General features: G+C 42.3%; 1 protein-coding gene across 1 annotated transcript in view; it reads left to right on the forward strand.

Moving 5' to 3' along the window:
• The window catches only part of LOC117447554 (unconventional myosin-IXAa-like), a 171,935-nt gene that overhangs the window by 127,208 nt on the left and 30,086 nt on the right, over positions 1–14,641 (forward strand). Inside the window, 7 exon segments of the mRNA XM_034084284.2 lie at positions 2,920–3,041; positions 5,340–5,481; positions 9,200–9,395; positions 10,549–10,668; positions 12,900–12,975; positions 13,383–13,520; positions 13,764–13,803. Coding sequence (XP_033940175.2) covers positions 2,920–3,041; positions 5,340–5,481; positions 9,200–9,395; positions 10,549–10,668; positions 12,900–12,975; positions 13,383–13,520; positions 13,764–13,803 — 834 coding nt within the window.

Below are 14,641 nucleotides of genomic sequence, written 5' to 3' on the forward strand. Positions count from 1 at the left end.
GAACCAGGATTTCCCAGCATGAATGCACTCACAGTACGAAACTAAAAATAAATGTTTACAAGAAAATAAACAAAAGTAAATGCAATAAGAACATGACAAATGAATGAAAACAATTCCAGTATATCAGAATTTCAGTTAGTAGAGCTATGCAGTTTGAAAAGAGGAAGCATTGAACAGAGATATGCACAAAGCGTACAGTATGGATGATGAGGAATGGCTTGATGAGATTTTTAAACAAAAGCACGGGACTCTTTTTATGGCTCAGTTTTTGTTTGCTGGATCAGGTGCAACCTCTGAGAGAAACCAAACATGTTCTGAATGCCCCGTCAGTGATTCAGCGGCCTGGAAGAAGAGGAGAGGGTGTTGCCTGTGTAGAAGAATCTTCAAGTGCTGCTTTTAATACTTTACATCTGTCTCGCTTCAGTGATTCACACATTCACATGTTTTCTTTATTATTCTACAGCTAGTTCAAAAACACATGCACTGACACATCAAAACTAGGGCTGTACCCGAATATCCGTTCGTTGGAGTACTATTCGGGTTTCAATTTCGTTATTCGGCTATTCTTTTGTTTGTTTCCCCCCCGTTTTTTTTTCAAATTGAAGTTATTGAAATCTCCAATATCAACGTAAGAGCTTGTGCCTCTTCGGGGGGTGCCAACACTTAACCATAAACGTTATCGTTTACTTTCTCCGTCTTTATATGTAGATGTTACTTTTCTCCTTTAATCTCCGTCACGTTGTTTCCATAGCAACAACAACTTCCTGTCAACTGCGCTAACTCTCCTTCAAAATAAAAGCATGTCCATACAAAATAGGAAACCAAGCCAAATTACACTTAAGACATATATACAACTGCAACGAAAGTAACGAACACAATGCGATATCCTTTTCAATTTCAAAGAACACAAATTGGGTTATTTACATAAACAAATAACTATAAAACAACAATACTGTAGATGTAGAATAACAAAATGAATGCCGTGAATACACCGAAATACACGTGTTGAAGTGGTTCGCTGCTGATTACTACCGAATATCCGGAGCCCGAAAAATGGTATTCGGAGGGATAGCCCTAATCAAAACATACAGGGCACTTGGGATGAGACTCTTTGTGTTGTGAAATACTGTATGCTCCACCACTACTATAAACACACAATTCCCATTTATATTCAAGTAACATCAGTGTCAAGCTCCATGAAGTGCATTCATGTTCCTCAGAGGAGCAGTTTGTCAGCATTGCACAATATATTACATAACCAGCGTTAGATATACAAAGAACAATGTGCTTCCAAGAGGGATGCATCCATTTTGTTTTAATGACCCCTCTGCTCTTAATCTGGCAACACGTGAACAGTTAAACTAGCAGCATGTTGTTCTTTCCATCATTTGGTTTCGGGCGCTGTGAAGGACATTGCAGTATCTATCGGCTGCCTAAGCTCTGTAATCGTTGTTCTTATTGATTCTCCCTCGTACAAACACCCTCGTTCTCTTCTCTTTTTGTGCAGCTGGGCTTCCTGCCTCGCCACTGCTGACCCTGACATTTTAGCGTTTATACTTTAGTTTGCTGAGTGTGCATGCTCTTCCCCTGCAGTGCAACAGAGACACACATTGACCTGTGGAGATCCTGGAGAGAGACAGTGTGCATGACCCACGTACTTCCCCTTTCTAACTGCTTGGTGTCCCTCATTGGTTGACATGGCTCATCTACTTCAGTCGCCATCGGACCCTGGGGGTTATTGTCTTTTGCCCAACTACCAGCAGCCAGGTGTTTTCATGGTGGGGATTCCGCTGTGTTTAGTGCTGTGAAAGCATCGCGTAGACGTTTTGGTTTTATACCGTGGGAATATGCAAAAATATAGTAAATTCTCGTGAGCCACACTTTTCTGCATGTTTTATTATAACAGGACGCGTCGAAGACAGTCAAGAGCAAATGGGTCACTTGATAGTTGTTGAAAAACGTTTTGACCCTCTCAGTGCTGAAGAACACGAGAGGAAAACATGACCCTCTCCTCTTAAAGGGGCCCGGTGATGCTGTTTGGGGTTTTCCCTTTACTGTAGTTTGATATATAGGTTTTAGTGCATGTAAATAGTCTGTTAAGGCTAACATTCGAAATGTCCCCCCCAGAGGGAATCTAACGCCTCCATTGGACTATTTTGTTTACTTCCTTAACATAATGACATCACTATGTGACACTTGCGCTTCTGTTGGCTGTTGCTGGTACACATTTCACGTGGTAGGCTAAGGGGAGGGACATATCTAAGCGGTTGACCAATCACAACAGCACCGGCGTCCAGTTAACCAATCAGAGCAGACACTTAAAACAAATATGAACATTAGCATAAAAGGGCCCCTTTAAAAAACTGTACTATTCTGTGTGTGTGTGTGTGTGTGTGTGTGTGTGTGTGTGTGTGTGTGGTGTGTGTGTGTGTGTGTGTGTGTGTGTGCGTGTGTGCGTGTGACTCACGATATCAGAGTTAAAGAGAAAACATGACAGCCACCGCCTTAGGCAAACGCGTGTCATGTTTGTCTTGTGAGGTATCTGTAAAGAAATAAAACACATGTGGAAAGGTTTACCTTCATCTGATATAAAGGGAGACTTCTGCCGTTCATTGAGTTCATTGTCCAGGAGTAATTAATTGTGTGTGTGTGTGTGTGTGTGTGTGTGTGTGTGTGTGTGTGTGTGTGTGTGTGTGTGTGTGTGTGTGTGTGTGTGTGTGTGTGTGTGTGTGTGTGTGTGTGTGTGTGTGTGTGTGTGTTATTGTACATTGGTTAAGTCAAGTCTTATTCAAGTAAAGTCTAAATAGTCACTAACTTCTACAAAGTGAATCTTCTCTCTAACAGTTCTGAGATCATTTCTAATTGTTTCCCCCTGAAGTGTTTACTGACCCTCGGTGTTCCTCCTCTGTTTCCCTGCAGGAGGAGTACCGGGCGGAGGGCATCACCTGGCATCACATCGAGTACATCGACAACAGCGGCTGCCTCAACCTCATCAGCAAGAAACCCACAGCGCTGTTCCACCTGCTGGACGAGGAGTGCAAGTACGCCACCTGCTGAACTAAAGTGTATATTGTAGAACGTGTTTGAACTTCTGGTTTGATGATGGCAGGGTCTCCTGGAGTTTAACATGCATAATATTATTTATATTCTCTTAAGCTTTTTCATTCATGCATTGTATGCTTACTCCAATTCTAGACACTGCAACAAATATCAGTACTATAAATATATATATACGATGTGTTGTGGTTATGAACGGTTAGCAATCTGGTTTACTGGATATTATAACAAATGCTGAGTTTTGATAACTTTAAAGGTGGGGTAGGTAATTTTGGAGAAACCAGCTCGAGTGTGCTAGAATTTAAAAATACACAGCCGGACAAAATCTGCCACTTCCTCACAGAGCCCCTCCTCCAACACACACGAACGCGCACATGACCAATGAGGGCACGAGATCAGTTTGTGCCCAGATGGAAGGCTGACAGGCAGGTAGGCCGTCCAGTTACTTTAGCCGGGCCGGCTCAGATGATTGGTCGAGCTTTTTACAGTATCACGGCTTCCACAGATGACATTTTGTTATGGATTTTTGGTCAAAGCATTTCAGATATTCATTGCTATCGGGATGTTAAGAGCATTCCATGGAATATAACAAAACGTGTATCTCGAGCCGGTTTCTCAAACTTACCTACCCCACCTTTAAGCTTTTTCATTCATGCATTGTTTGCTTACTCCAATTCTAGACACTGCAACACATATCAGTACTATAAATATATATATGATCTGGTTTACTGGATATTATAACAAATACTGAGTTTTGATAACATTAACTCTGGATATTCAGGGGCCGAGTGAATTAGTTGTATTGGCCCTAGGTCCCTTATTTTTAGCCCCACTATCAGGACATATTTTCCACAACTTCAAATGACATTTCGAAGAAGCACCAAAGAGGAGAACTTGTATTTCTTTGGAAGCAGGCCTTTGCTTTTGCCTTCCTTCTTTGTGGTGGTCTGGCGTACATGAAGAGCACCAATGGACGGGTGTTGGGTGCCAAGGTTAAAGTATGAAGTGTTTCCCTGTGTTCGGTTCCCATCCCTTGCTCCACTCATTAATAATCCCCATCCCGAGCTCGTGTGAGTTATGTGGAGAGAGAACCATATTTCACTGCAGCGTGCTCTGTTGATATCACTCTGCAGAAGCAGCTTCTATCCCCCAGCTGGTGATCTGTGGAGACAAAGTGCTCCCTGTGCACGACTTCTCCTCATTAGCTTGATTGATACCAACACTGGAGCTTCTAGCAGAGCTCAGTGAAAGCATAAATACATTTTTATTCCTCCGCCAGCATCTCAGGGTCATGTTTTTCTCTTTGTTTCCTGTTGTGAAGCGCTCTCCTCCTGCACCTTCTCCCTCCATAAATCAAACTCAGCGCGCCCCCCACCCTCGCATAAAAACACATCAGGCGCTACACACACACACGGCTGTATTCATCTATGTCAGCTGTCGTCTTACTTGCCACTTAGGATAGCTGGCTCATCTGGATCTTATTATGTGGGGAATGGATCAAATGGCGTGTATAGAAAAATATGTGTGTGTGTGTGTGTGTGTGATGGGGAAGCACTACTGGAGAATTGGGGTCAAAGGGCGATCTCTATAGGCAGGGTCTCTCCTGCGGTTTTTGCTGCCACTGGAAGAAGCTTCATGCTAAATGATTACACAGAGAGAAAGAAAGACGCTTAGAGATCTCATCCTTCACAGTTAGGGGAGGCTGCCGGCCCTCTGGAGACGGGGATTAGGTTACTGCAGCATCCAGGGCGAGAGTGGGGGGTTTATTTATACTGTAGCATGAAGACCCCCGCGGATATACTTCAGCCAGCAGTGTGTTTCAGATGAGTACTGAGGGGAGGTTTATATGATGGGAAACATCCCTTGAGCTATGTTGAGGTTGGTAGTAAATGTGTAAAATGCCCAAATGTGGTTACAATTGTGCAATAGCAACACATTTGGGACAGACTTGTAATCCCTGAGAGTGAATTAAATCAAATAAGATACAAAACGTATTTTTATAGGCATATATGACAAAACACATTTGTCTCAGGGGGCTTTACAGTTACATACAGTACAGATCAATGAATGACAGTTTAGAAATAAATACAAATATCACAACGTTGTGAATCTAATTGACAAAATGGATGAACTAAAATACAATGAAAGGGAAATAAAACGCTGTATTCATAGCTTCCATTTTGTAGAAATACACTGCAAACTCATCAGATACTACAAAGACTTAAAACAGGTTGAATAAAGTACTTAGAACTTGCCTCTAAAACGATCCCTCTGTCCTCTAGTTTCCCCCAGGCCTCCAATCAGACCCTTCTGGACAAGTTCAAGCGTCAGCATGAAGGAAACAGTTACATCGAGTTCCCCGCTGTCATGGAGTCGGCCTTCATCATCAGACACTACGCCGGGAAGGTCAAGTACGGAGTCAAGGTGAGACGCCGGCCGTTCAGGATGTGGACTCTTCTTCGTTGCTTCGCACACCTGATAGCTGTTGATGGTTGTGTATTTATTTCAACACGGACCATGAATACAAATACATTAACCTCAGAAAAGAGAAGAGATTAATTATGCCAGATTATAGCTAATAGCTCATTTACATCTGCGGTCATTCCAGTTCCAGTATTGTGAGATATTAATAGTGTTTTAATTGTCAACCTGTATTAAAAAGGATCTTTAACATTGGCCAAAGCTTCACAGATAACTCTGCAGGTCTGATTAACCCTCCTGTTGTCTTTGTTCCCCCCCCCCCCCCTTACTTTGGTGTTCGAGGTCAAATCTGACCGGTCCTGTTTTAACTGCTATTACATTAACACAAAAACCATTAATCATCACCACATTTAATTTAACACCCTTTCAAACTGTACATATTGTATCAGAGTACTGGCATACAGGAAACACTGCAGTAAATATACAAAGAACAGACACTGAACATGTATTGCGTTTGCCAGGTGTGATCCATGTGGGGGGATGGGCACATAAGAGCGGGACATGTGTCAAATTGTTCTCTGTGTGTGTGTGTGTGTGTGTGTGTGTGTGTGTGTGTGTGTGTGTGTGTGTGTGTGTGTGTGTGTGTGTGTGTGTGTGTGTGTGTGTGTGTGTGTGTGTGTGTGTGTGTGTGTGTGTGTGTGTGTGTGTGTGTGTGTGTGTGTGTGTGTGTGTGTGTGTGTGGTCTAGCATTACTATACTTGTGGGGACCTACATCTGTTTACATAGTCACGTGTGGGGACTGGCTTCCCTTATGGGGACAAATTGGAGGTCCCCATAAGGGGGATCATTCATTTTAGGGTGAAGACTTGGTAAGGGTTAGGGTTAGGCATGTGTTGGTTATGGTTAGGGTTAGGATAAGTCTCCAGGAAATGCATGTAAGTCAATGTAATGTCCCCTGAAGTGATGTATACATGATGTGTGTGTGTGTGTGTGTGTGTGTGTGTGTGTGTGTGTGTGTGTGTGTGTGTGTGTGTGTGTGTGTGTGTGTGTGTTACACACACACAAAGTTGACTAAATCATCCAACATTCAATGAAAGTGGTGATCAGCAATTGTCTATGTTCAAATGTGAGAAGGATATCGTAAAGCCTGAATGTAATATAATGTAAAACAAAAAAGTTATGTTTGATGAAAGTAGTAAATCGGTCAGATTTGACCCGAAGACAACAGGAGGGTTAAACCAAGCAGGTTTTGAGCAGTTATCTGTGCATCGCATTTTTAAAACACATGAGAAGCATGCTGTAATATTAAAATAGCCAAATCAATTACACCGGTCATTGGTTGGTGGTGTTGTTGTTGTTGTTGTTGTTGTTGTTGTTGTTGTTCTTCTTCCTTTGAGTGACTGAACACAGAGCCATTTAAGAACTAGCTGAATATATCTTTTAGAAGATGGACGTTTTTTAATCTTTTTAATTCAGAGAAGTGCAGGTGCTGGTCGAGCAGTACCTTAATAACCTTCTGTGTGGGTGTCAGGATATTTGAGAAAGACAGCTTTAAATATCTCACAATGAGGACAAATATAATGTGGACCCTTAAACAGAAGTGAAGCCGTTGTGGTGCAAATCAAGATGGGGTCTTTTCCCAATACCTAAGATGTTGATTAAAGGAGAACAGATAAAAGGTAAACATTCAGAGCCCTCAACAGATGATGGACGCAAACCTTCTTGTTGTTGGGTTGATTATTTTGTCAGCTAAATACATTTCTCTGTTTTGCTTCCCAGCTGCACTGTGATCAGAAACACATGTGCTGGCATGAGGCGGGCGTATTGTTGTGTGACTGGATACTATAACTCCATAACAGTCGGTTATCGTGGCTGTGGAAACGTATCCCACGTATCGCGGAGGAGTTGTTTGGTGTGAAATGTGCAGCGAGAGCCGCAGTTTGTGAAATGTGTCTGATGTTGGCTCGGTAGTGAAGGAGCAGCTGACTCGAATCATATGGAGACGGAGAATATGTTGAGGGGTTTACAGTTCATAGCTCTGTTATCATAGCACGGCTTTAGTGAGAGTATTACTCACAGACACAAGATGCAGAAGATTTAAAATGTGACGTAATGAAAGGTGCACACGTTTTTTTTTATTAATGACTGATGACTCATTTGTTTTTCTCCGATTGAGACCAAAGTAAGTTGTAGATTTTGGGAGATATGTTTATTTCGCTCTCTTTTTGTAAGTTAGTTAAGAATATCAATACTGCTCTAATGTAGTTCTGTTAAATATGTGACTGGAGCCAGCTCTGGTTAGCTTAGCTTAGCTTAGCTTAGCTTAGCACAAAGCATGGAAACAAGTGGAAGCTGCTAGCCTGGCTCTTCCAAAATCTGTGTACCAGCACTTCTAAAGTAAGGGGTTTTCAACTTTGTTCAACCACTTGTTAATTTAAAAAAAAAATCTGACGAACATCTTCCCTGATAAATAACAAAAAACAACATATCATGACAACAACATAAATGAAAAACAACTTGGCTGCGCATATACAGTATTGAACAGAATAGGTGATGAAACCAAATGGATATGGGTCATGTTTCTTCTGAGGGTCGTTTCCTCATCCCTTTTTCTGATAATCATAACATGATATCTTGTTTGTTTAATCCGGACAAGGGAAAAAGTAGCGTTTTGCCTATTTACTTTACCCTTCTTGTCATCATATTAAGAGCAGAGACTCTAGGAAGTTACTACAACCATCCAAAAAACAAAAAGTCCCCTGTCCCCCCTTAAAACCACAAATATATTGATTTATTTTTGGTATATAAATCAAAGAAGATATAATGTGTTTATATACGAGCCAGGCTAGATGTTAACTCCTATCTCCAGTCTTTACGCTAAGCTAAGCTAATAGCTAAGCCTACATTTTAACAGATATGACATTTTTAAAGGTCACCTATTGTGCAAAACCCTCTTCTTCATGTCACTTCTACATCAACATGTGTCCCCTCTTCTTCATGTCTCTTCTACATCAACATGTGTCCCCTCTTCTTCATGTCTCTTCTACATCAACATGTGTCCCCTCTTCTTCATGTCTCTTCTACATCAACATGTGTCCCCTCTTCTTCATGTCTCTTCTACATCAACATGTGTCCCCTCTTCTTCATGTCTCTTCTACATCAACATGTGTCCCCTCTTCTTCATGTCTCTTCTACATCAACATGTGTCCCCTCTGTGGAAAGAGACTCTGAAAGTTTCAGGAACAAAGATTCTCTCTCTTTTTGATCCATTTCTATAAAAACCTGTCTGAAAATGAGCTGATCAGATTTTGGCCACTTTATGATGTCATAACGTTTGTTTGTCTTGTGTAACCATTAGCCAATCAGCAACCAAGGTAACCCCCCCCCCCCCCACACCTTACCACCTGCATCTCCTCCTAGAGCACCATTGAGTTCTTTGTAACCAAATCTCTCTCAGAGGGGCGTGGGGAGGGGCTCCTTATTTTCATCTACAGTAACAGACAGAGAATCAGCACTTTGGAAACGGGGCTGAAACAGAGGGGATTATGGGTAATGCTGCAACGATGTGTTTGGAGCCAAACACTTCAGAGACATGTTTGTATATATCTGAGAGCTATAATATATGGATGAAAAACAGTATAATGGGATACCTTTAAATCTTTGAACTCGGGCTCAGAGGACTAACTCTGAGTGGATGCACGTGTGTCTTTGGTTTCTTCAGGACTTCAGGGAGAAGAACACTGACCACATGCGCCCCGACATCGTGGCTTTGCTCAAGAGCAGCAAGAACGCCTTCATCTGCAGCCTGATGGGAATCGACCCGGTGGCGACCTTCCGCTGGGCCGTGCTGCGGGCGTACTTCAGAGCCATGGTGGCTTTCAAGGAGGCCGGCCGCAGACACACACACAAGAAAACTGGTGAGGAAACGTCTTTAAGTTCTATAGGGAGTTTTGAAAACGAGTTGTGCTTCTGATGATGATGATGATGATGAAGGATGAGGATGAAGATATGTTTCAGTCTTCTTCTGCAGTGTTTATTTTCACTAACTAGGAGGAGTGTATGAAAATATCAACACTGACTTGTCTCAGAGGAGTGTGTGTCTGTTTTATTTTTCTCTAATTCCTATCTTCTTCGTCCCCCTCGTGTTTTGTTTCGGCTGCTTTTCTTCTGCTTTGTTAATCCACCTTCTTCCTTCTCATCTTACTTCTTGAAATAAAAAAAGTGCCCCCACCTCGGTACCGCAAGTAAATACCGCTATTAATTAGTCGACGGGGGGCTAGTGACTTATCTGACCTCCCCACCTCGGTACCGCAAGTAAACACCGCTATTAATTAGTCGACGGGGGGCTAGTGACTTATCTGACTGGCCCACATCGTCCGACCGGCCCACTTCAGTACCGGCCCATCGGGATTCGTCCCGAACGTCCCGATGGCCAGTCCGCCACTGGTGGTTGGTGGGTGGGAAAGTGGTGGGATTGAAATGGAGATTTTGATTTGTCAGCATGTGTGTGTATGTCTTTACTGAATCTGTATCACTTGCTTTTGTTAAAAAACTGAGAAAATCAATACAAATATTTACCATAAATATCCTGATTCTGGGAATGGAAAAGAAAAGTGGTTTAAAGGTCAAAGGTGGGTTGGGGAAACAGTAAAACAGGGAGAAGTGTGTTGTCTGGGGATGCAACATGGGTGAAAGAGAAGGATGAAAGGAATGTAAAACGGTTAGAAAAGTGTCAAAAGAACTATAATTTCACAGGAAGACGAGGGGTTTGAGAATTTGGTTAGGGGTTAAATATCTGGAACAGTCCGCTGCAACTCTGACCACTTTTAAATCCAGGCTGAAGACTTTCTTTTTGCCGCTGCTTTTAATTGAACTCTTCACATCTTACGCTGCACTGTAACCTTTATTCATGTATACCTGGGTTATTCATTATCTTTGCTTTTTAATGTTTCGAATGTGTTTTATGCTCTTAATGACTTTCATTTTTGTAAAGCCCTTTGAATTGCCTTCTGTTGAAAAGTGCTGTATGAATAAACTTGCTTTCCCCTCTGTCCCCCCTCTCTGTGTCAGGGAGCGATGCAGCGGTTCCCTGTGCTGTGGTCAAAACCGTGGACAGCTTCAGTTTCCTCCATCACCCGGTTCACCAGAGGAGCCTCGAGATCCTGCAAAGATGCAAAGACGAGAAATACAGTAAGTTTACAGTTATCAGGTCCACCTCAGACGATACAAGTGTATCTGATCGTATTAAATGAGTTAATTAAGACGGAAAAGACAAATTGTGTCTGCTTTTTTATTTTTATGTTTTTTATTTTGAAATTGTTACGTTTATTCTGGTTCGTTTTGTGTTTGTATCTTTTATTTTAAATGTATTTATTTTATGTTTTGTGGGCTGAGCTGTGTGATTGTATATGTTATGTATCTCTCTTTGGTCTGGAGGTTTTAAAGTGCTATATAAATAAAGTTTGATTGGATTGGATTTAAGAAGTCAAAAATACACTTTATAAAAGCTATTTTTTTAGGGTGATGCTGGCTGATTTTCACACTTCTTTTTCAAAATGTTCAGCCAATTCCACCTTTTTGTAAATTAGAAATTGAGAGATTTGAAAGCATAAAAGAAAATGAAGGTTAATATCAAGACAGCCAGTGTGCCATTCTAATACAAATGCTTCGATCTGTTGATTTCAGAACGTAGAAGAAAGTGCAACCTACTAACATTTGAAATATAGATTTCTTTCTATAACAAAACTAGATATTCACAAGTCATTTGTCTTTTTTGTTTGATAATCTTTCTCCTTCAAATAAATTGCTAAGGCCTTTTTCTCAAAGTGTTTGTGAGTATTGTGGTATTTTGAAACTGGACTTCCAAACATAAAATGGAGTGTAATTGAACACTCGACTCATCAGAGCAGACTTACGAGGGTGCTCGCTGTTAATGTGGTTTATAATGGCATGGATTCCTCTCGATAAAGGTCTGTTAAATTGAAGTGAGACGTGCTCCTACTTTTAAAAGCCCAATCAGAGGCCGTTCACTAAGCTCGAGGAATTAATTCCAGGCTGAATTGAAAAAGTCTTTGCTCTTCAACCTGGGAATAATGGCCTCGCTAAGCTGCTTTTATTAGAGCTGGTAATAAGATATTGGAAATCGGACATGTGGGTCATTTCGAGCGCTGGTCCGATTGCCTCACCTCTCAGCAGAGATTTAGTTCCCACGCATGAGCGATCAGACAAATGAATCAGTCGTGTGTGAACCGGCAGCGGTTAATGGCGCCTTCTTGATTTTCTGTCACACATTTGGCTTCAGATCTGAGCGTGTGTGTCCGTACATGTGGGACTGAGTGTGTCCTTGTGTGTTCTAACCTCCGAGTGTCACATGTTGTAAAGCAGCATTTTTTGTTTTCATGCACATCACTCCAGTTGGATTGAACTGGAATTGAAGAAAGAAAACTCCCCCGTGGAGTTTCCTCCACATTCCACAGATTTGACACATCAATATGAGCGCTGTAGTCTTTGTTCACACCACCACGTCTGTAAAATCAGTTATTATAATGTCTTTGGTTGCTCTGAAGAAATATCTCTTTTGAAAGGGCGCTAATAAGCTTTTTGTGGTTTTCCTTTATTTCGAGTGTTATATAGGTTTTGTGCACGTCAATGGTCTGCTAAGGCTAAAATCCCAAAGTTCCCTCCAGTTTCTTTCCAACAGAAAAGTAGGTTCTACTGCTCTCTGCTTAAAAGAGAATTTGCGCTTTTTCTGGCTTTTATCGTCACTCGTACGTACAGTAGCTACAGTGTAGTTATGTCGATGAACATCTTAGGTCACAGGCTCCTGCAACAGTGCAACACAATAAAACAGATACAATAGTGCAAGGAAATACAATAAAATAGAATAGAAGATTGACATGTTAGCGAGATTAGTCATTGTGTCGTGAAAGCCGTGACTTTTTACTGGAAACACTCAGCTCATTAGCTGCTTGTTTCCATATGCAATATCTCTATTGGCACGCACTCCCAAAACCAACGAGACACACACACACACACACACACACACACACACACACACACACACACACACAAAGCGCTTGGGGCCAACTCGGGAAAAGTAAAGCCAGTCTAAGGCAAGAGCAACATTCATTTTCAGTTGTAGCCAGAGAGAGAGAGAGAGAGAGAGAGAGAGAGAGAGAGAGAGAGAGAGAGAGAGAGAGAGAGAGAGAGAGAGAGAGAGAGAGAGAGAGAGAGAGAGAGAGAGAGAGAGAGAGAGAGAGAGAGATAAGTTGGTAAACGTCGCAGGGTGTCCATGGGGGAAAGCAGCCGGGTTATTATTGGTAAAGATGAGGGGATGGTGTGTCTTGATGTTCATGTAGGAGATGAAGGTGTCGATAGATGAGTTTGTAATCAGTGTCTGTCTCTCTTCTCCTGCCATAAAGGCATCACCAGGAAGAACCCCCGCACTCCTCTGTCAGATCTTCAGGGCACCAACGCTCTGAACGAGAAGGCCAGCTGGTGAGTACCAACCAAAACGCGTCATCATAGTCGAGTAAAAAACAGATCAAGGACGTGGAGGGTTTGGTTCAGTGCGTTGTAAGGTACTTGGGAAGTCTTCATTTAAAACAAGGACACATGATGGGGTAGATAAGGGGAGATGGGAGACTAGTTGGGGGTCAGAGGAATTTCCAAAAGTCAACTTTATTGTCAATCTTTCGTTTGTGTGTCCAGACAGAGATCAAAATACCGCTTCCCACAATATATACAAATATGTATATCCTATATACACAATCAACAGACACATTTAGACATATGCTCTCCTCCTCCCCTCCTCCCCTCCTCCCCTCCTCCTCCCTTCCTCCCCTCCTCCTCCCCTCCTCCCCTCCTCCCCTCCTCCTCCCTTCCTCCCCTCCTCCCCCCTACAGGGACAGCTTCGGTTGTAACGGTCGCAGCTCCAGGTCTGGTCGTGTTTCCTCGACAGGAAGTCCCGCCCTGGAAGAAGAAGGCATCTTCATCAACTCGACCAGCAGCAAACTCCTGGAGAGAGCTCAGGGCATCCTACTGTGAGTCTCACACACACACACACACACACACACACACACACACACACACACACACACACACACACACACACACACACACACACACACACACACACACACACACACACACACACACACACACACACACACACACACACACACACACACACACACACACACACACACACACACACACGCACGCACATATACACTGAATTATTGTGTTAATTTCTTTGAATGAAACACAATATGTCTCCCCTGTAGGAGGAACAAAAACATCAAAAGCAAGCCGAGCCTTCCCAAGGTAAGACTCAAATATCAGCACTGCCCAGAGTCCTCACGCCTCTTTTGAATGACCTTTTCCCATTCAATTAGAGAAACAAACAAGAATGAAGCACTTAAAGGTTTGGCATATTTGAACCTTATGTACTCACGGGATTATTGCAGTTTTTAATGTGTATCCTAATGGATAAAAGCATCAGCTAGATTACATGAAATACAATGAAATGTAACATGGCAACATCTTAAAGGTCACCTATTGTGCAAAATCCACTTTTCTACATCAACACGTGTCCCCTCTTCTTCATGTCTCTTCTACATCAACATGTGTCCCCTCTTCTTCATGTCTCTTCTACATCAACATGTGTCCCCTCTTCTTCATGTCTCTTCTACATCAACATGTGTCCCCTCTTCTTCATGTCTCTTCTACATCAACATGTGTCCCCTCTTCTTCATGTCTCTTCTACATCAACATGTGTCCCCTCTTCTTCATGTCTCTTCTACATCAACATGTGTCCCCCTCTTCTTCATGTCTCTTCTACATCAACATGTGTCCCCTCTGTGGAAAGAGACTCTGGAAGTTTCAGGAACAAAGATTCTCTCTCTTTTTGATCCATTTCTCTAAAAACCTGTCTGAAAATGAGCTGATCAGATTTTGGCCACTTTATGATGTCATAACGATGTTTTGTCTTGTGTAACCATTAGCCAATCAGCAACCAAGGTAACCCCCCCACACCTTATCACCTGAATCTCCTCCTAGAGCACCATTAGCCGCGTTCACACTGCGGTACTTTTCCCACAAAGGTTCATGCGAACTCTTTAGTTCGCATGAACTAAGTACAGATCGCGTTCACATCAGAAAA

Source organism: Pseudochaenichthys georgianus, chromosome 6, assembly GCF_902827115.2.
Source record: "Pseudochaenichthys georgianus chromosome 6, fPseGeo1.2, whole genome shotgun sequence".
In the NCBI taxonomy this organism is placed as follows: domain Eukaryota; kingdom Metazoa; phylum Chordata; class Actinopteri; order Perciformes; family Channichthyidae; genus Pseudochaenichthys; species Pseudochaenichthys georgianus.